The following is a 23949-nucleotide window of genomic DNA, read 5'->3' as shown; positions in this document are numbered from 1 at the left end:
CCAATTTAAAAATGGTCAAAGGACTTGAACAGACATTTCCAGAAAGAGACCCCCAAGCCAAAAGTCCATAAGAATAAACATCATTAGACATCAGGGAAACGCAAGTCAAAACCACAATGAAATAACACTGCATACACAACAGGACGGCTACAATCAACGAGAATAATGAGTGTTGGCAAGGATGTGAAAAAACTGGAACTTTCATACAATGATAGTGGGATTGCAAATAGGTGCAGCTGCTTTGGAAAACAGGCAGTTCCACAATATGTGAAATACAGAGTTGTCATATGACCCAGTGATTCCATTCCATTCATTTCCCAAGAGAAATGAAAACATATGTTCACACAAAAACTTGTACACAAATGCTCTATAGAGGCACTAGTCATAATGGCCCAAAACTGGAAACAATCTAAATGTTCCATAACTGATGAATGGATAAATAAAATGTGCCATACCCCTACAACAGAATATCATTCAACCACAAAGGGGAATGAAGTACTGAACATGCTACTACATGCATAAACCTTAAAAATATGCTGAGTGAGAGAAGCCAGTCACAAAAGGCCACATACCGAATGATTCAATTTATATGAAATGTCCAGAGTAGGCAAATCTAGAGACAGAAAGTAAATCAGTGACTACCTAGGGTTGGAAGATTCTGGAGAAAATGAGGAGTGGCTGCTAAAGGGTACAGGATTTCTTTACAGGGTTATGAAAATGTTCTAACATTGATTATGGTGATGATTATACAGCTCTGTGAATATACTAAAAATAACTGAATTGTACTTTAAGTGGGTGAATAGTAGATATGTGGTTTTACCTCAGTAATGCCACTACAAAAAAATTTCAAAATAAATACAAAGGTTGTGTGTGTGTGTGTGTGTGTGTGTATTCTTTTTTTTTGGTAAGTTGTGCTAGAGTTTTATCAATTCTATTAACTTATTAAAGTATGAACCTTTACTTGGCTGATATTTCTTAGTTTTATATCTGCTTTCTTGTTTTAATTATTTACTCTAATATTTATTATCTCTTTTCACTTACTTTTTCTTGGAAAGAGCTTAATATGTCATCCTTTTCCTTGAGATTCAAGCTTAAGTGTTATTTTCAATCTTTCTTCTTTTGTAATGTGTGCATATAAAGCTATAAATTTCCCTCTAAGAGCTGCTTTAGTTGCATCTCACATTTTAATGTGTCATTTACATTATTCCGTTAAAATATTTTCTAATTTCCATCATGATTTCTTCTTTCATCTATGAGTTATTTAGAAGTAGGTTTCTTAAAAACGTAATGAATTCTGACCAAGTGAAGCTCACTTAGAAAAATACAAGGCTGATTTCACATTCAAAAATCAAGCAATGTTGACCATGAACAAGCCATGATGCATTCTGACTTTATTTCATGCCCAGCAGAGTGTACAATTACGAGTTTTGCCTAAACTGAATGTCTGGTACCAGGTTGTTACTGACTGAATTGTGCAGCATCCCACACCCCACATCCCCAGAAAGATATTAGTCTTAAGCCCCAGTACCTCAGAATGTGACCTTATTTGGATAGGGCCTTTACAGTGGTAATCAAGGTAATATAAGGGTACTAAAGTGAGCCCTAATCCAATACAATTGGTGTCCTTATAAAAAGGGGAAAATCCGGACACAGACAGACATGCACACTGGGAGAATGCCATGTGACGACTGAAGTTATGGTACCACAAGCCAAGCAACTACCAGAAGCTAGGAGAGACGCCTGGAACAGATCCTTCCTCAGCACCTTCAGAGGGAGAATGGCAATGACATCATGATTTCAAATGTGTTGCCTCCAGAGCTCTGAGACAATAAACTTCTGTTAAGCAAAAAAGAAAACCACAAAACAAATCAAGCTATTTAATTCACCACATAAACAGAACAGAGGGACAAAATGAACAAAGGATTACCTCAACAAATACAGAATATTCATCTGACAAAATTTAAGACTGATGCATAATTACAACTCGCCAGAAACTAAGAATACAAGGAAACTTACTCAAATCTGATAAAGGTTATCTACCAAGAAAACTAGAGATATCATGTCTGATATTGAAATAGGATCAGAAGGAAACAAGGATGTTTCCTGTAACCATTTCCATGTTAACATCTGGCCAGTGCAATAAAGGCAAACAAAAGAGCACAAGGATGTGGTTCTGAAGAAAAACAATGTCATCAATCAATAGTAGAATAAAACAAAATTTCTTTAAGGACTAAGATGTACAGGAGGCAGGAATACTGTTTTCACATTGGATAGTCACTTACCATTACCATCACCAGTAGGAATGATATGGTAGAATACATTTGCTTTGGCCTGAGAAAGAAAGAAAAGCAGCCCCTGATGCCTGGAAACTTAACTGATGCTCACAGTTAGGGCTCAATGTTGTTAACGGATCTGATGCTTACAGTTAAGCCATGCTGTTCTCTGGTTGGACATAAAACCAACTCAGAGAACATTCAAGTCAGACAAGGTCACTGTGCAACCCACAAAATTCGAAACATCCCCCCTCACTAAATGAGTGATGGCTATTTCTTTATCTTATTTTTTTTCTTTTTTTTTTTTTTTTTTGGAGACAGAGTCTCGCTCTGTCTCCCAGGCTGGAGTGCAGTGGCACGATCTCGGCTCACTGCAAGCTCCACCTCCTGGGTTCAAGCCATTCTCCTACCTCAGCCTTCCGAGTAGCCTGGACCACAGGCGCCCGCCACCACGCCCGGCTAATTTTTTGTATTTTTAGTAGAGACGAGGTTTTACCGTGTTAGCCAGGGTGGTCTTGATCTTCTGACCTTGTGATCCACCTGCCTCGGCCTCCCAAAGTGCTGGGATTACAGGTGTGAGCCACCACACCCGGCCAACTTCTTTATCAATTACAGCTTTATCTTGTAATAGTCTGTCCTCCCTATATAGATAAAATTTATTGAGATACCCAAGTATAGAAGTGCCCCCACTTTCTGACATCACCCAATCCACGATAAGGATCTACTTCCTTAATCTCTCCCCAAAATAACCCAACCTATACTATACTCAAATCCTATACTAGGTTTTTTCTAACATCCTTTTACTGATTGATGTGCCTTACAGTTTAACTTTATTTCCTCCCTGCAGCAAATAGTAAACCTAACTTTTTCAATTACAAAGGTGTTCCTGCTGGTCTTTGGCTGAAGGGCATAAAATAATAAGCCTAGCCTACTTGCTGGAAGCCAATTCAGCTTGAGATTCTACCACTTTGTCAGAGAATTTCTAGACTGTGATACATTCTGTATTCATTCTCTCACTTTAAGCCAATTACTTAGAACATATTTCTTATTCTAGCCATTTTATTTAAATTATATAACTAAATAAACTATTTAGAAAAATTACTCTTCATTTAAACAGAAACCTTAATACAAAATTATAATAGACACTATGTTAAGGGTTTTTAATTACAGACTAAAATTTCACACCTTCAAGGTCTTTCCCTTCCCATCATTACAAAGTTTTGCTAACTGCAAAATTTTCTGCAAAAAGATACAGATACAATGCATTGTATTTTGCTGTCACTTTTCCTTACTAATTCCAAAACTACAAAATAATTAAGTTTCTAATATAAGTAGTATAGTTACTACTGAAAGGCCATTCTTTTGAACTTTAGCCTCATAATATCCACATTTCTCAGATATTATATGGATAGCTGGTAGTTATTACCAATTGCATTAAAAGTATTCCTTTTAAAAAATTCATAACTTTTAATAACCCAATTAAGAACATGAACTCTTACATTAAAAGTAAGCATTCCTTTAAAAAAATTCGTAACTTTTAATAACCAAATTAAGAACATGAACTCTGTAGACTGTAGACAGATTCATAGATTTGAATTCCAGCTCTCCCAGGAAACCTACTGTGTGAGACTGGGCAAATTACCTAACATCAATTTCTTAGTTTTGGCTACCTTAAAAAGGGACTAATACCAACACCTGTCACAAAGGTTGCCATGAGAACTAAATGAGATTCTATACATTAAGCACTTGGAATGTAGTAAGAACTCAATAAATGTTATAACCGTCACCATCTATATATTCAGGATAATGTTTTTAGGAATAAACTAAATATTCAGGATAATGTTTTTAGGAATAAACTAAAGAGTCTGAGACAAATTCCTCTTTGGTATTTTATATATAAATTAGAAAATCCAACATGTAAACCTCACAGTTAATATTAAATTGCCACCATCAAATAATATTTAATAAAAATATATAATTTAAGAAAAGTTAATTTTATCAATAAAATTGTCATTAACTTCAGTAATAATAAAGCACTCTAAAAAGAATTATAGAATAACTACCATCCATACCCACAAGGGAGCACACTACAGCCATTTACCAGATCTTATGGGTTCTAAATATAATAAAAAACAGACAAAGCAATCAGGAAGCAACACGAACAATTAGTTCAAACTAGTGCAGCCATATCTGTACAAACCAATCAGCAGTCTGCCTTTAGAAATGTATTTTGCATTCGCAAAGCATATTTGAGAAAGATACACATTAGAGAAGGGTGTGTTACCTGCAAACAAGTTTCCATGGCTGTAATACCAGTGCAAAACACTTCCAAGGATCATTTTAGTACTGTCGCCTAGAACTAAGATGCCATTCATAAAACTATTCTATAAAATGAATGTTAGTATTTTAGGTGGCAACTCAAATCAGAAAGCTTTCACATGACTGTAATTCATTTTCACAGAAAAAAGCACTGGTATTTTACGGCAGAAGATGTCTGCCATGTCTAAAAGTAACTGCAAAACATGATGAACTAGTTTCTCCTGAAAGTATTTTTTTCATGAGGAAGAGAGTCAAAATAATGTTTTTTAAGTCTCTGTATATTCAAGAACTCTGGGAAAATAATATCACTAATAAAACCTTTTTCTATAGAAATTTATATTTAAATAACCAAAGAAGGGTATGTTACCTGCAAATAAGTCTCTCTGGCTTGGAAATTTTTTCAAATTTTTGGTAAATTATTTTTAAAATATTTTTAAGGAAAGCCCAACGAGCTTCTTCTTTAAATGAAAACATTACTCTCTTCTCTGCTTCATCCCCCTCCACCCACTTCTTTCTAGCAAGAGATCATAGCAATGAAACAACAAAGGGAAGCTGTTATGTCTTAGCCTACAATCTGCCTGCTCAAAAAGCTCAAGAATTTAAATGGCTGTTCAAGAGCTGCTCACAAACTCAGCCAATCAGCAGCCAGCATTCTGATTCCTGCCCAGCAACAGGAGACAGACAATAAGGTCAGAAAAACATAGTTAAACAAAAACTGTATCTGCAATACTTAAGTGTGGTTCTTTGTTTGAAATAAGTAATCTAGAACACAGTTTACATAAAACCCTAAATCCAAATAACATGCATTAAATATACCACACACATAAATGAATAAGATTTACATCTTTTATGCTATTTGCTTTAATAAATATCCATGAACATTTCAAGAAATATACATTAATATAAATTAATTTCCTACCTGAGGAATAAGTCAAACATGGACAATATACATAAGAACATATTCTTCTATACAATGCAAAATTCAAATGTAAATTTCTTTTTAAAAATTCCATAGACCATATATATAAAATATATAAATCTAGCAAAACCTTAAATCCAGACAAGTAAAAAAAAAATCTTCATACCCAACTACCACTATTGTTACAGATTTCCGATTCCAAAAATTAATAGTATTCTGGACCCAAAGGATTACTAGGAATATTATGAAGTGTTGTGCTGTCTACTGCACTGAACTGACTTAGTTTAATTCATCTAATGAAATCTAAATGTCTGATTCTGGACAACCTATATTAAGTGGTATAAGTACAATTACTACATCCTTTTCTCCTTAACTGCCTTTCGCAGCAAGTTACAAAAGGTTATATGAGATGTCCTTTCAAAGCTTTATTATAAAACAAATGTGTGGATTACAAAGTAAATATTCATGAAAATTAAAGACATTTTTATTATATTATACCATTCTATAGTTCTTTAAATATAGGATTATAAAATAAAAATGGAAAATTTGTTATCAGAATTTTTTTCTCAAATTCACTACTTATTAGGTGTTCTTAATAACCAAGTTTTAAAAATAAACCTCATTTCCCCCCTTCCTTACAGATGAACCTTGTAATTTTTCAAACATACCCAAGAGGGAGCTTGCTGCAGCCATACTCTTAGTTTATATAATCTCCCCACAGGAAAAATATATCAACAGCTGCTTCAATGTTTCAGTCCTGTGAGAGAACTGAAATTCACTGTCTGATTGGCTCAAAGCCGAAATAGTCTAAAACCAATCAGACATCAGTGTCACAAAACTTGCCCAGCAACAAGGGAAGCAGATGAGGGCAAGAGCTCTATTAAAAATGCAAAGGATGTGAAAATCAAGGTGAACAATGAAATGGAAACATTAGGAATATAACTCTAGATGCTCTGTTTGAAAAACAGGTCTATGGTAGGGTTTCTTTGATTAAATAAACTAGGGTCTGTACTGCTTTCCAAGAACAGACTTAACTAAGTACCACGATTGTTGGGTCAAAAAGCATATACAACACATAGACAAAACAAATGCTGTATTAATTCAAAGTAATGAATATCTGATGAAGTATACTTCAAAATAAAACTAAAGCAAAAGCTTAGAAAACATCAAGCAAAACCTTTTAAGTGGACATGGCATTTCTATCTTTGACAAGGCATTCCAATTATATTCATGCTGTTGCCTGACAGTACAACATTTTTCTGAATAAAAATTTCATTCATTTTTCTACTGAAAATAATTTTAATTCAAGTTTATTTTCATTAAATGGCTGAATTAAATATTAAATAATCACTTTATGCTGATAATTTCTAACCTCTTTAGAAATGCAACTCTGCTATTAGATTCTTTAAGAATCCCATTCTCAGTTGAAAACTGTATGATTTTATTTTACACTTCTAAATTTTGCTTGAGAATTTGCAATACTCTTAAAAATAAAATCATAAAGAATAGTGGGTTGCACAATAGATGCTAATAATCTGCTTTACTGCTTACTACCCATTAAATAGACTAGTGAATCTGTTCACTCACTTTGATACTTATCTGCTCAAATTTAGTATAAAGATTTTGAAATTTTTATTTTAAATACCATGTCCATCAGTATTTGTGGGAGACTGGTCCCAGGACTCCCTACAGATAACAAAATCTGACAATGTTCAAGTCCCTTATATAAAGTAGCGTAGTATTTGCATATAACCTATGCACATATTGCTGTATACTTTAAATCATCTTTAAATTACTTATAATACCCAGTATAACACAAAGGCTATGTAAACAGATGTTACACTGTTGCATTGTTAGCTACGGTTCTCTCAACTGGTATAAAATAACTGTCACTAGCTATCCTGCCATCTTAAAAAAAAAAAACAAAAAACAGTAAGTGGTGAAATCTGTTTATCAAATACTCATAAACTCAGTTGAGTAAGTTATCGAGTGATCATAATATTTGACACTTTCACAAATTAACCCCTCTGCCTGTCACCGACCAAAATGTGGAATGCAATATCCCCAAACTAAATTGTAAAAAATACCCAACCACAAAGGAAACAGGGAGTTTGCTTTACCAACAATTCCCTAGACAAGGTTACCAACAATTCCCTAGACAAGGCAGGACTAAATCATGTCCTTAAAAGTTTGGTTACATCAAAGCCAGAATTGTCATTACAGTCTAACTTCTTGTTGCATTCAGTGCTATGTTTTCAGAAATTTTGGAATGGTCCACATGATAAAAACATAAGACACCTTAAAATTACTTCTCCAAGTCAATTTTTGGGATCATTGTGTTACATGGGCAAAATAAAATTAAATGACCTGATCCAACAAATGCCATTTTAGAATACATAGAGCAAATTACACCCCCTTAGAAAATTGGCCAATTTTCCATCCAGGCCCTACTCACTAGCTTGCCAAACTCTACTATCCCTATGCAGATAAGGAGTGAAGTTACAGAAGGTCTTGTATTTATCTCCACAGGCATTTAAGAAATCATTTGTCCAGAGCTGGGCGCAGTGGCACATACTTGTAATCTCAGCTACTTGGGAGGCTGAGGCAGTGGACTGCTTGAGCCTAAAGGGTAGAGACCAACCTGGGCAGCACAGCAAGACCAGGTCTCATTAAAAAAATAAATAAATAACCAGCAGTAGAAATCATTTGTCCAAACGTACTTTTCACATTTTGCTTGGGTGAAGTAAAATACCCAGAATGAGGTATGAGGAGCTGAAAGATATAAATCCTTCAAATGCCAGGAAATAACTCTTACTTTTCTTATTAACCCAACCTAAAGAGAAAAGCTGGACAGCTAACTTTCTGTGTCAGTCACCTTTTACTAGGTGATAATGCAGCAACAACAACAATAAAATTTCACTGGCTAATAACTGTATACTTTTTCATTATTCTAGGACACCAGGCTGAAGGAATAGCACCCCCTCACCCCACCTAGGCCTTGCGGCAGAGGTAAAAGACCAATATGACAGAGATATGCAGTATACAATAGGTTTTAGCAAGGGTGTCCAAACTTTTGGCTTCTCTGGGCCACAATGAAAGAACTGTCTTGGGTCACACATAAAATACATTAACGATAGCAGATGAGCTGAAAAACAAAATTTCATAATGTTTTAAGAAAGTTTACGAATTTGTATTGGGCTACATTCAAAACAGCCCTGGGCTCTATGCAGCCTGTGGGCCCTGGGCAGGACAAGCTTATTTTAAAGCTTTTGCTTAGACATGGTGTACATTACTTTCATTCACATTCCATTGGCTAAAACCAAATTAGTCATTAAGGGCATGGGAAGTAAAAATCTCCCAAGGGGAAACACCTCATGTCACATGGCAAAAGGTAGGGGCATATAATCCTCTTGCTGTAAAGAAGTATAATTATAAAATATCATGCAAACTATCACACTTTAAAATACACATATTCTAAAAAGCTTGGCATAACAAAAAGACTTCTGAAGTAACAAAACTAGGTTCTATTCCATGTTCTAACATTAGTATACAACCACCATAGAATAAATCAATTTAACTCTCTGGAGTTCAGTTTCCTCAACTGTAAAACTGAAGAGGTTAAGGCAGATGCTTGCTAAGTTCCATTCTAGCTCAAGTTTTAGCTATACTGACACATATAATTTTTTATTATGAAATAAAAATAAAGTGCCCTGTACAACACAACAGCTTACTCCTCCTTCTCCATCCTTGACTCCTAAATGCAAAGATAAGCATAATCTTGAATTTGATGTTTATTATTCCCAACCATGCCTTATAAATTCTGCCTTTTATTAACACCTTGAAAAAAACCCCTTTTATTACACACCTTGAAAGGAGAAAAAGAAACTGATGCTTATCGAGGAATAATATATGTGAGTCACTATAACAAAACATATCTTTTTCTCATTAGTTTATGTGATAATTTATATAATTTCAACTTTACATATCATGTGAATTAAGAAATCAATAATTATACTACTATCAATAATTACACAGATAGTAATTTTAACTTGGTAAGGTAACGCAGACACCCAATTCAGTACCAAGTTGTTTTCTTCAGCACAGGAACCCTTCTTACGCATTTCATCATTTAAGTTTTGGTACCATTGTAATAGAATGTTCAGCAATTGTCTTCTTTATCTCTTTGAAAATGGAGATGCCATTTAAGATCACTGGTAAAACCTATCTACTCAGTAAATGAGACCTGAGAGTAGACTCCCTCCCCAATTTCACCAGCCTGCTGACTGCTTCATGTATTAGCTACAAGAGTATTACCAGCAGCTTTCTAAGTATTAAATTATCTCATCCTTAATTTAACATAGCAATTAAGAGCAGAATTGACTCAACCAACTAAGAATAGAAGAGGATTTCCTCAACCTGATAAAGGGCACCAAGGAAAAACCCACAGATATCATACTTAATGGTCAAAGACTGAAATCTTTCACCCTAAGATCAGAACAAGAAAAGATATCTGCCCTCACCATTTCTAGTCAGCATTGAACTAGAAGTTCTAGCCAGGAGAATTAGGCAAGACAATGAAATAAAAGTTAAACAACTTTTTGTTTGTTTGTTTGTTTTTTGAGACATGGTCTCTCTCTGTCACCCAGGCTGCAGTGCACTGGCACAATCTCAGATCACTGTAGCCTCCGCCTCCCGGGTTCAAGTGATTCTCATGCCTCAGCCTCCTGAATAGCTAGAATTACAGGCGTGAACCACCAAGCCTGGCTAATTTTTGTATTTTTAGTAGAGACGAGGTTTCACCATGTTGGCCAGGTTGGTCTGAAACTGCCAAGCTCAGGTGATCCACCTGCCTCAGCCACCCAAAGTGCTGGGATTACAGGCATGAGCCACCACACCCAGCCAAAAGTCATATAACTTAAAAAAAAAGAAAGAACTATTTTTATTTACAGATAATAAAATCTTGTATATAGAAAATAGTAAGAAATCAACTAAAAATTTATTAGAATAAGAGTTTAACAAAGTTCACTATAATAAGATTAACATATAAAAATCTATTGCATTTCTATACCCTTGAAACAAATGATCCAAAAATAAAACAATCTCATTTAGAGTAATATCAAAAATTAATTTTGCCAAAGAAGTACAAAACTTAATATTCTGAAAACTATAAAATACTACTGAATACATTAAAGACATAAATAAATAAAAGACGTTCCATACTCATGAATCAAATCAAATCCTTAAGATGTCAACACTCCTCAAATTAAGCTACAGGTTCAAAACAATCTCTATCAAAATCCTAGCTATTTTCTTTGTAGACACTGGTAAGCTGATCCTAAAATTAATATGAAAATGCAAGGGTCCCAGAACAACCAAAACAATCTTGAAGAAGAAAAATAAACTTGGAGAACTCATACTTTGCATTTTCAAAAGTTATTACAAAGCTACAGTAACCTAGACAGTGTGACACTACTAGTAAAATGACAGGTATATCCTTAGGATATATTTTGGAAAAGAAATAAACTCTCACTTTTACAGCAAATTGTCTTAGACAAGGGTTACAAGACCATTCAATGGGGAAAGAATAGTATTTTAAACAAAGAGTGCTGGAAAAACTGGATAGCCACATGCAAAAGAATGAAGTTGGACTCCTATTTCTTGCCTTATACAAAAATTAATTCCTATAAATGAAAGACCTAAATTTAAGAGCTAAAACTAAAATCTTAGAAGGAAACACAGACATAAAATCTTCATAAATTTGGAACAGGCAATGGTTTCTTAGATATGACCCAAAGAGAAGCAACAAAAGAAGGAAAAAAAAAAAGTTTAACTGAACTTCATCAAAATTAAAACTGTTCGTGCTGCAAAGGAAACCACTAAGAAAGTGAAAAGACAATTCACACAATGGACGAAAATACTTGCAAACCATATACCCAATATGAGACTTGTATCTTGAATATATAAAAACTGTTACAATTCAATAATAAAACACCAAATAACTCCATTTTAAAACGAGCAAAGGACTTAATAGGCATTTCCACAAAAAGGTTTTTTTTTCTTTTTCTGTTTTTTTTTTTTTAATTATTATTATACTTTAAGTTCTGGGGTACATGTGCAGAACGTGAAGTTTTGTTACATAGGTATACACGTGCCATGGTGGTTTGCTGCACCCGTCAACCCGTCACCTACATTAGGTTTTTCTCCCAATGCCATGGCTTTTATAAGCCAATAGTTCATAGGCAGTAAACATCATTAGTCATCAGCAAAATGCAAGTCAAAACCACAATCAGATAACATCTCACACACACCAGGACAGCTATAATCAACAAGAATAATGAGTATTGGCAAGGATATGGATAAATTGGAACCTTCATACAATGCTGGTGGCATTGCAAAAAGGTGCAGCTGCTTTGGAAAACAGGCAGTTCCACAATATGTGAAACACAGAGTTGCCATACAATCCAGCAATTCCATTCCTAGGTATATACCCAAGAGAAATGAAAACATATGTCCACACAAAAACTTGTATACAAATGCTTTATAGAAGCACTACGCATAATGGCCCAAAACTGGAAGCAACCTAAATGCCCTGTGACTAATGAATGGATAAATAAAATGTGGTATATCCATACAATAGAATATCATTCAGCCATAAAAGGAATGAAGTACTGTACATGCTACTACATGCATAAACTTTGAAAACATGCTGAGTGAGAGAAGCCTGTCACGAAAGGCCACATACTGAATGATTCCATTTACGGTATTCCCCCCTTATCCATAGAAGATACATTCCCAAACACCCAGTGAATGCCTGAAACTGGATACTACTGAACCTTACATATACTATGTTTTTTCCTATACATACATACATACATACATCTAACTTATAAATTAGGAACAGTAAGAGATTGACAATAACTAATAATAAAATAGATCAATTATAATAATATACTGTTCGTTTCACAGAAGTATAAGATAGTTCTTACTATAGATCTTAGAAACCTCAGCATATGATTCTTTTTCTTTCCTTTATTAAGTCAAAAACTTTAACCTTTTCACTTAAAGGAAGCACTTTACAGCTTCTCTTTGGCATATCCAAATTGCCAGCATCACTACTCTTGCATGTTGAAGCTGTTATTAAGTAAAATAAGGGTGACTTTAAGACAAACATTGTGATACCAGCACAGATCTAATAACCCAGACATCTCCTAAATGACTAATGGGTGGGTAGCGTCTACAGTGTAGATATGCTGGACATACTGGACAAAGGGATGGTTCATATCCTAGGTAGGACAGAAGAGAATGGCATGAGATTTCATCACACTACTTAGAACGGTGCCAAATTTAAAACTTATGAATTATTTATTTCTGAAATTTTTCCACTTAATATTACCCACAGTTGACTACAGAGAGCTAAAACCACAGAAAACGAAACTGTGGAGAAGGGGGGACTAATGTATATGAAATGTCCAGAATAGGCAAATCTATACAGACAGAAAGTGGCTTACCAATTGCCTAGGGTTGGAGGGCTTGGGAGGAAATAAGGGTTGGCTGCTAAAGGGTACAGGATTTCTTTATAGGGTAATAAAAATGTTCAAACATTGATTGTGGTGATTACACGACTGTGAATATGCTGAAAACCACTGAATTATACACTTAAACAGGTGAATTGTATGACATGTGAATTGTATCTCAATAAACTAGATATTTTTAAAAAATAGCAGAACTTCAGTTGAGTGTTTTTCATTTATTTTTAACCTAAACCCCTTTACTGGGTCACACTTCCAACATGGACAGAACAACTATACCAAGAGAACCGAGTGTTGGTTTATACTTTAGAGCGTTCACATTTTTAAGTCAACAAGTGTATCTGTGATTATATTGGTGGTGAAAGGCAGTATGTGTAAAATAGCAGCCTTGTTCTCTTATGTCCTCATCTTGGATGAGGTCATTACTCTTTTTCCCTGTCCTAAATGGTACATAGTTCTACAGTATGCTCATCTTGCAGGATTGCAGTAATGGGCATAAAATACCCATGCAAGATATTTAAAAACAAAAAACAAAAGACAAAGCAGTACTAAGCATGACACAGGTGACCCCTCCAGAAGCAAATATTAATAAAGTCTTTTGCACATGGAAAATTCAATTAATTATCTTTTACCAGAAAGACTAGAAAGTCTTAAGTGAAACAGAAACATTCTCTTTTATTATAAAATGGTACTATAACCAAAAGGCCTTATATGTAATTAATGATGATAAATGTTTTTAAATGAGGTACACTTCTTGAACTTTCTGAGGTTACATATGGCTTTGTCACACTTTATCAATATTGTTTTTATTCATATGGCGTGTTCTGCCACCATTCTCTGTATTTGCCAGTGCTCTGAAGGTATCCTTTTAGAAATTTTTATTATAAATGGAGTCTAATACTACATTTATGTATTGTTTAATGGAACACTTTGACATTTTTTATCGAGTATCTAGTATAAAATTATTACTTCTTTCAAATTTTAATCTCTGTCAAATCTCAGGGAAAATTAATACATTTTAAGTGTCCAAAGCTTTGATACTAGAAAACATCTTAAATATGCTGATATCATGATGATGTGCTTCTGAGGTCATTTCACAAAAGAAGAAAAAAATGAAGTATTCTAGTATAATATTAGTGAACTACGTAGTGTTGAGCACATAGAATACAATTAAGTATTGGCTAAAAGAATGATACGCTATATACACGTAACTGACATCTAAAATAATTCCTACATGAAAAAAACTATTATTTTAGAAAGCAAAGACAATAATCTAGAACATTTTAACAGACTTGTAAACTAGCATGCTGGCATGTTTACATACAAAAAGTAATAAAATATACCCACTTATAAGTTGCCTAATAGAGGCAAAACAGAGCAGCATTAAAATTAATCAAATACACAAGAGAGGCATTTTTCAGCCTTTTATAAAGCTTGCTTAGTTTGATTTCCCATTTCAAAAATAAAATGCCCCTTTAAAAGAAATCTACCTTTGCTTCTTACTACATACTGATGAAAACCCTCTTTAAAATAAAAAACATACCCCAAAGGGAGCCCCCTGCAGCCATCTTATCAGTTCTTTCACAGCAACAGAAACTGAAATACAATTTGCATAGTCACTGTGGTTGGCTAATAAAAGCAGCATCATGTAACCAATCAGGAAGATAGAAATTAGACAGCCATAAGAGAAGAAATTTTAAATCTGCCTGGCAACAGCCTAAAAATAGAAACAATATGCTAGCAGGAATCTTAGAATAGATGCGAATATAAAAGCAAAACTTCCAGCAAAAATACTCTATTTTTTTGGAAAAAAATATGTGCCTTGCATTTCATCACCTAAAATATTAACTTGACACCTTTACTTATTAGTGCCAATTAAAGAAACGAATGTTAAGCTAAATAAATGGGCCACTTTCAAGAAACATGCCATTGTCCATATATATTTGTGTGTGTGTGTGCACATCAATACCTATATATTTAAGTGCTTTTCTATTTACAGGAGAATCATAAAACACTTGAATCACAGTCCTAATACATTAAAGGTTCTCTAAAATCTCAAACTCTAAACAGTACTACATTTTTCCTAGCACTTTTTTTCTGCAAGTTTATGAGTCAATCAGATTTGTTGGTTAAAAAAACTGTTTAATACGTATTAAAAATACAAAGCTTAAATAACTTACCAAAGCAGACTTCAAAATAAGGTAGGAAGTATGCCTTATACTTTTTTTAACATAAACTTCTTTCCACAAACAGTAGTGTCTTATACACAGTAGGCATTCAATAATTATTTTCTCAATTAAGTTAAAATAATTTCTATCAGTTAGAAAAACAAATTATCTTATGATTGTGTCAAGTAAAAGTTAACCATGCACATAAATAATCTGTACAACACCGCTATTTTTGATTTTTCAATTTTGCCTAAAGTGGAGTAATGTTAAAGTTGACAATACTTGAAATTTCTTACTCCTTTACCCAGATAACAGAATGCATTTCATCATTCTACCTTTCCAACCTAATAATGCTTAATAGGCATGTCTCGCTGTACAGTACACATTTATTATGGAGTGGATTTTAATTCCTAAAGATGGCAAACAATGTATAGTCTAATATAACATCATGAAGAGGATTACAGATCAGCAGGAAATAACCAAACCAAACCAAACCAAAAAATAAATAGATAAATAAATAGGAAAGAGAAAACAAAAAGAAAAAAAAACACCTTTAATTTCAAGAATTTAAATTACAGTTGCTGAAATGAATGGCTGGTTTGACAGCCAAGTCATGTTAAAACCAATGCTATTTATTAATGTACTTGTTCTATGCATTTCTTATATGAAACCATCCAGTAGTGTGTTTTGATGAAATGACAAATTAATTTTAAAATGTTTTCTTTGGTCACTACTTGTTATCCAAAACGCAAAATGAATTCATATATTTGACACTACGAAAGCCTAAACACTTAATATAAAAATTATATGTAGAGGACTTATTTTAATCATGAACTAAAGATTAGAAACAATGCCTTTAAAACATATATAGGAACACAGAACCATTTTAAGTAACAAAAGCTCCATTGGAGGAAGGGTAAAAATTACACGAGTAATCCACCAACTGAGGCTCTTTTTAACCGAATATTTAACAGTGGTTAGATTTTAAAATGAAATTTAACCAAGCTTTTAAAAACACTGTCTGGGCGTGGTGGCTCACGCCTGTAATCCTAGCACTTTGAGAGGCTGAGGTGGGTGGATCACAATGTCAGGAGTTCAAGACCAGCCTGGCCAAGATGGTAAAACCCTGTCTCTACTAAAAATACAAAAAGTCAGCCAGGCATGGTGGCAGTGAGCTGAGATCATGCCATTGCACTACAGCCTGGGCGAAAGAGCAAGACTCCATCTCAAAAAAAAAAAAAAAAAACAAACCCATAAATACTATTATTTTAAACACTGGTCTACATGAAAAGTAGCTTAGCTTATTTTACTTTTTTTTTTTTAATGTTACATTCATATGCAACAGATATCCAAAATTTAACTACAATTATATCTAAAATATCTTAAAATAGCTCTTCTTAACTTATACTGTTATCCTCATTGCAAGGAAAGCAATATTAATAAACCTATGAGTCACAATTAGTGAAAGAGTATATCACAAACATATCAGACTTTGTTAATAGAGCACTACAGGCCAGGCGCGGTGGCTCTTGCCAGTAATCCCAGCACTTTGGGAGGCTAAGGCAGGTGGATCACATGAGGTTGGGAGTTCGACACCAGCCTGGCCAACATGGCAAAACCCCGACTCTACTAAAAATACAGCAATCGGCCAGGCGTGGCGGCAGACATCTGTAGCCCCAGCCACTCAGAAGGCTGAGGCAGGAGAATCACTTGAACCCAGGAGGCTGAGGTTGCAGTGAGCTGACATCATGCCACCGCACTCCACCTGGGCAATAAAGTGAGACTCCATCTCAAAAAATAAAAAAATAAAGAACTACAAGTGAAAACATTTAATAATCCCATATATCAAATATCACTTTAAACATGTCTTGGAATTTCATATTTTCTTTATTAAATTAGTTTTAATGCTTTTAAAATAATTTTTGCTTATACTGGCCGGTTTTGTTTCAAGAAAAGCAAGAAGGCATAATGTTTGCAAAAAATTATTCAAAGCAGTTACACATCACATACCAATCCAAATTTGAGGGAAATTGAATAATCAAGGCACCTTAGAACAATTAGTATAGCAACTAAAATGCCTTAGAATAGTTTAGAGAGTTCCAGGAACTTCACCCTGAATCTCTATCTTATTCCTCTTCTCTTCCACCTGCCCTACTAAAAACCCACAGGAGTTTAAAGTGGCAGCTGAGATGTCTGGGTGCAGTGGCTCACGCCTATAATCCCAACACTTTGGGAGGCTGAGGTGGGAAGACTGCTTGAGGCACCAGAAGTTCAAGATGAGCCTGGACAACATAGTGAGACCCTGTCTCAACAAAAAAAATTTAAAAATTTGCAGGGTGTGGTGGTGCACACCTGTGGTCCCAGCTACTCAGGAGGCTGAGATGGGAGGATCACTTGAGCCCAGGAGGTCAAGGTCATAGTGAGCCACGATTGCACCACTGCACTTCAGCCTGGGCCACAGAGTGAGATCCTGTCACACAAAAAAAAAAAGATGAAAGAAAAAAGACCCTTAATCCTCTTCCATATTATGGAGGAAATTCAAATTCCTCTTTGTACCAACTATTTATCTTCTATAGCAGAGCAATATTGCTGGTTATCCCTCTTTGTAGATCTAATTAAAATTATTTTTTATCACAAATTTTCCAGCCAATTCTATTTATAATTCTACATCTTCCTTCAGTTAAACCTTTCAAAGAAACTTAACACTTTTGATAGCAAGATCTCTACCACTGGGCATACAACAAAGAATGAACCAGCACCTCCACTGGCAGCAAAAGAAAAAATTACATTTCCACTCTAAATTTTTCCTAGCAACAATGCCTAAGAATACAATCTACTTGTTTCTGGCAAATGTCTGCAATCGACTTAGTTTCATAGGATGGGCTGTTACAAGCTATTAACAAAACTTTAATATATTTTAAGAAAGCACAGAGATCTTTATCCAAAACCAAGAATTGCCACTTAGTTTCATCTTTTAGAACCTGAAAAAAAACTGTAGAGTTCTGACCAAAAATTCTATACTTTGGAAACTCTCTTAACCTCCTAATCATCATATCAAATAAGCCAGTGTTCTCCACCCATTCTACAAATATATTGACTGATACCCATGGTCTTCTGCTCTCAACTAAACCTGTTCATATAAGTTGTGTTTGTTACTAAGTTGTACATTTTTTAATAAATTACAGAATTCAATTAAATTTTGTGTAAACTGATGAAATATGAGTGCAAAAAAAAGAGAGTTGTGAAATATGTAACAGTAAGAGAGACCAATGCAAAACAAACAAACATACTTACACACACCAGGGTGTGACAGATCTTAGGCAAATCATTTAACATCGTTAGGTCTAAAGCTTTCCATGTGAAATATAAAGAAATTAAATCAGAAGACCTTAAAGAACCTTTCAGGTTTTTTGCTGATAACATTTTAATAAAGTGTACTGTTTAAGCAATAATAAAGATAGGTTGATTTACTCATATATTCAATATTCATCAAATGCCTGTGGTCATGATTACAGGACAATTTTTAAGCCATTCTAAAGAAATGATGTGATGAAAAGTACAAGAACATAATCTAATAAAGTGATCCTGTATGTAGATTTTAATGTAAATGTGGAAGATAAATACAGCAGTAATACAATGTATGGATATTTTTCTACATGTATGACCATAAAAATTAGTTCTGTTCTCTAGTTTCCATGAACTGCCATGTCTCTATTATAGACTGTTCAGCACTGAAAAAAAAAAAAAAAAAAGCTTACAAATGTGTAATTACAAAGATGCCCATATTGTCTTCCTGACAGGGTTAGTATTACCAATGTTTATGAGCCAGATTTCTGAAAACTGACTCTGCATTTAAAAAAAAAAAAAAATCACTCAAATTCAAGTGAGATGGGGAAAAAAAAAGAGTATGCCTTTCTTTCCAATCTCAATTTCAATTGCACTTCTGCTCATAACCCTATTTATAATTCAGTTATAGCCACAAGACTTCACAAGTAGTTGCTAAGCAACAGCAGCATGCTGAGTTCAGGGCTATTGGAAATCTGGCTCTCTGCCACATGAAAATATTTAACTGAGCCTAGAGCCTCCAGAATTAAAAAAAATAAAAAGGAGGAGGTGGAGAGAGAGAAGCAGGGGAGAAAAATTCCAAGGAAATTCAGTGATAAATGTAGTAAGCCACAAAGTACACATAACTAAGCTCTTTTTGAGGGTTCACAAATGCAGATCTAGGACCTCATTTTGGCATTTCCAAATACCATATTTCTCTTCTAAATTTTTAATCATCTTTTCTACTGTTGACATAAAGAGTCTGAAGCCATTTGACTGGTAAACAGAAAAAAATTCGATCAGCCACCTCACTGTTAACAGCACAACAATCAATTCAATAAATATACTATGCAAAGAACAGTGCTTAGAGAGACTAGAAGAGCAGTTTGTGGAGCCTGACTGTGACTATGTTAGATCTTTAAGGCCAGGAGGCAAGAAACTATACATTTTCTTCAAATTCCTTTATAACCATATTCCTGGTTAACTACTAAAAGATGAGATTAACGTCTCTATCCTAAACTGCACTGTTTTTCCATTTTAAACACCTCTAATAATTTTTAAAGCATATTAGGAAATTTATTGACAACATAAAAGGGGTAAACAAAAATTAACTCATTTCTTAACAGAAATTGAAAAGACACTAAATGTTTCAACACTTATTCACTGATAAAAATTAAAATTAAGCACTGATAAAAATAAAAATTAAGAACATAAAACTCATTCCTTAAGCTGATAAAGATCACTTCAAACTAACAAGAAATTCCATAATAATATACCACAAGATATTTCTCTTAAACACAAAAAAAAACCATAGTAATAAAACACCACAGACATTTCTCTTAAACACAAAACAAAGGGTATGCATACTATACCCAATACGTCGTGAAAATCCTGAGCAAAGCAGTAAAAGCTCAAACAGGAGTCAGAAGATACGATAAGGAAAACATTCAGGCCAGGTGCTATGGCTCATGACTGTAATCCTAGTACTTTGGAAGGGTGAGGTGGGTGGATCACCTAAGCTCAGAAGTTCAAGACCAGCCTGGACAACATGGAGAAACTCCGTCTCTACTAAAAATACAAAACATTAGCCAGGCATGATAGAATCCCAGCTACTCAGGAAGCGGAGGCAGGAAAATCGCTTGAACCCAGGAGGCAGAGGTTGTAGTGAGCCAACACCGCACCACTTCACTTCAGCCAGGGTGACAGAGGGAGACTCTGTCTCAAAAAAAAAAAAAAAAAAATCAGAATGGCAAGAAAAATGTATCTAGAAACACATATTAGAGCTGTCTTATGAAATATTAGAGCTAAGACTCAATGTAAAAAAAAAATCAATTCTTCCTGGATAAAATTTATTAGAAGTATTGTCACGGAGGTGACTAAAGAAAAAAAAGGAGAATTTTTAAAAGTAACTATAGCCAGGCATGGTGGCTTATGCCTATAATCCCAACACTTTGGAAAGCTGGGACAAGAGGATTGCTTGAGCCCAGGAGTTCAAGACCAGTCTGGGCAACACAGCGAGACCCCATCTCGACAACAAATTTAAAAATTAGCCAGGTATGGTGACATGTGTCTCTGGCCCCAGCTCCCTGGGAGGCTGTGGTGGGAGAATCACTTGAGCCCCAGAAGTCAAGGCTGCAGTGAACTATAATCATGCCACTGCACTCCAGTCTGGGCAACAGAACGAGACCCTGTCTCAAAAAAAAAAAAAAAATAGAAAGAAGAAAAGAAAAGAAAAAGAGAGAAAGAAAGACAGACAGACAGAAAGAAAGAAAAAAAAAAAGAAAATTCCACCTAGATATTTTGTAGCATGACTAGCTTTTAAAACTTACTCTGAGGCCAGGCGCAGTGGCTCACGCCTGTAATCCCAGCACTCTTGGAGGTCGAGGCGAGCGCATCACGAGGTCAGGAGTTAGAGACCAGCCTGGCCAACAAGGTAAAACCCCGTCTCTACTAAAAATACAAAAATTAGCCGGGCATGGTGGTGGATGCCTGTAATCCCAGCTACTCGGGAGGCTGAGGCAGGAGAACTGCTTGAACCCAGGAGGTAGAGATTGCAGTGAGCCCAGCACCATTGCACTCCAGCCTGAGCGACACAGCGAGATTCCATATCAAAAAAAAAAAAAAAAAAACAACTTAACCTCTAAGTGAAACAATGCTAAAAACAGGGAAAAAATTGAAAATCAAAAGTAATGAAGAATGTTTGCCCTCTCAGATGTGACAGCATATAACAAAGCATTATTATCTTAAGTACAAAAAAAAAGAGTACAACAGAATAATTATCCAAAAGACAGACACAAACAATAAAAAATGTAACTATGACAGAGAAGCATCACAAATAAGGAAGAAAGGCCAGGCGCAATGGCTCACGCCTGTAATCCCAGCAGTTTGGGAGGCCAAGGCGGGCGGATCACCTGAGGTCAGGAGTTTAAGACCGGCCTGGCCAACATGGCGAAACCCCATCTCTATTAAAATTACAAAAATTAGCCAGGCGTGGTGGCAGACACCTGTAATCCCAGCTACTCAGGAAGCTGAGGCAGGAGAATCGCTTGAACCCAGGAGGCAAAGGTTGCAGTGAGCCAAGATCACGCGACTATACTCCAGCCTGGGTGACAAGAGCAAGACTCTGTCTCAAACAAAAACAAAACAAAACATAACAAATAAGGAAGAAATGGATTTTGAAATAAACAGTGGAAAATCTATCAAAATAGCAGTTAAGCACAATAGCAAAGACACTAGATATAAAATAATATAAATATTCAAAGGCACAGAAAGTACTACAAGTAACCACAAGTTAGGAGAAATACTTGAAAAAATGGCATAGTGATATAGAATTAGTATTCAGAATAAAAAAGAAAATCTATTAGTGAATGAAAAGGACAAGCAGTTGGAAAAAAAATACAGAAACGTGAGCAGGCAATTCATAAAACAACATATACAAGAAAAGGCATTCAACCTGTCATCAAAAAAAGACAAAACAAAAAGAGAAAATAAATTTTTAAACATCAGATTGGCAACTACTTGTGGTTAGCATTAATATACAGAAATGAGCGGTCTTATGTACCATAAGCAGAAGAGTTAACTGTCACATCCATTTTTAAGGACAAACAAGCAGGAATTGTGCATCATTTTGACACAGCAAAGGACCTTTAAGGTATTTACCTAACAGTGTATCAACATGTTTTACAAAGGAATAATATCAGGATGCCTAGTGCTGCACTGTCATAGCAAATACAAAAACAAAAACTCTTAATATCCCAGGCATTAAAAAAAAAAATCTGAGAAATATTATCAAGCATACCAAAAAAGCAGAACTCTTGCAATTAATAGTGCAAATACCAGGACCAGACTTACCTTTTTAAATATTAATCCTATTATTTCCTGGTTATCTATCTAAAATATATATCTTCTCCTTACCTCAGTAAAATCATCTATGAAACTGAAATAACAAAGTCTGTCTTCATGGAAATGTTATGGGAATTAAATGACATAATACATAGAAAGTACTTAGATACTTTAAGCAGTCAATAAATGTTTCCTGTTTTGTGCCATTATATTTTAAAACACACACACAAAAATCTAAACATGTATACAGGCATGCAAGTGATATTTTAAAGACTAAAAGGATAAATGTCAAACTAGTTTAAAGTACCTCACTTACACAGAGACAAGGGGATACAAATACAGACTTTCGATTTAGACCTGATACGCCCCTGTGAATCATCACATGAAAATTAACTCATGTAATTGGTATTTGAACAGTTAAGTTCATCAGACATTCTCTCTTCCATGCTAGTGCTAAACCAGGGCAGCAGTGATATTTGTGAATGCAGCTAGGGTAGTAGCTTATATAGACACTATGCCCCCGGAGAGACATGGAGGCTACCACCCAAAGACAAATTATCAGCATATCCCATGGGCAGCAAGTACCACTTCCCCACCACTCACAATCACCTGAACCATCAGCATCCAGCCAAAGTAAAACAGGAAATCTCAAATACAAAAATGAATACATTCAAGAATTCAAACAAAAGGTCAGGTGCCAAACCCCACAAAAAACACTAGCTAATTAGTAGGAGAATAAACAGAAGACATTTTAAAATAGTATATTAAAAAATCCTCTAAGTGTATGAGAAGCTATTACACCCACAAGAACAAACAAACACATAAGAAATACACCCAGAAGCAACAACTTTCAATTAAGTCAAGTTTATAAAAAAAAAGAAACAAGAAAAAAAGGAGGGAAAAAATAAGAAAATTAAAAAAAATCAGCAAAGCTGAAAAAATATACAAGTTTTCCAATAATAAAGGTCTACTGAATCCCAAAACAAACTAAATTAAAACAAGCAAAATAAAATTTTTTGACACATAGGCATACTGCAATAAGATTTCAGAAAATCATTATAGGGAAATATTAATAACTTAGAGTATCATTTAACTACAGAAGAGAAAGAATTAAACTGGCATCAGACTTGTCATCAGCAATACTGAAAGCTAAAAAAAAACAATATCCTCAAAATGCATGGGAAAAGTTATTTTCACTGCGGAATTCTATAGCTAGCAAAGCTAGCAATCAGCAAGAGTGAGGAAATAAATACATTACTTCTGAGCAAAGACAGAGAACGCAGACCCTTGCTAAAATGATTATATATAAGTACAAGACCAGACAGCAGAAGAACCTATGAAGAAATTCAGATAAG

At 34.7% G+C, this 23949-nt stretch overlaps 1 protein-coding gene across 7 annotated transcripts in view; it reads right to left on the bottom strand.

Annotated features, from left to right (window-relative positions):
• The window catches only part of ATF7IP (activating transcription factor 7 interacting protein), a 116786-nt gene that overhangs the window by 78690 nt on the left and 14147 nt on the right, over positions 1-23949 (bottom strand). The window contains exon 1 of one of the 7 annotated variants that reach the window (XM_054526872.2): positions 6180-6592. The exons of 4 other annotated variants lie outside the window; for them this stretch is intronic. Coding sequence is in view for 1 of the 3 variants with exons in the window: in XM_054526870.1 (XP_054382845.1) it covers positions 4960-5066 (107 nt within the window). In the remaining 2 variants the exon portion in view is untranslated. Of the gene's footprint in view, positions 1-4557; positions 4872-4959; positions 5900-6179; positions 6593-23949 lie in introns of those variants that run through there. 2 more of the 7 variants (XM_054526870.1, XM_054526873.2) reach the window with 2 other exon arrangements.

This window comes from Pongo abelii, chromosome 10 (assembly GCF_028885655.2).
Source record: "Pongo abelii isolate AG06213 chromosome 10, NHGRI_mPonAbe1-v2.0_pri, whole genome shotgun sequence".
Taxonomy (NCBI): domain Eukaryota; kingdom Metazoa; phylum Chordata; class Mammalia; order Primates; family Hominidae; genus Pongo; species Pongo abelii.
The sequence above is the reverse complement of the archived record's forward strand: the minus strand, read 5'-3'. Positions and strand labels throughout refer to the sequence as shown.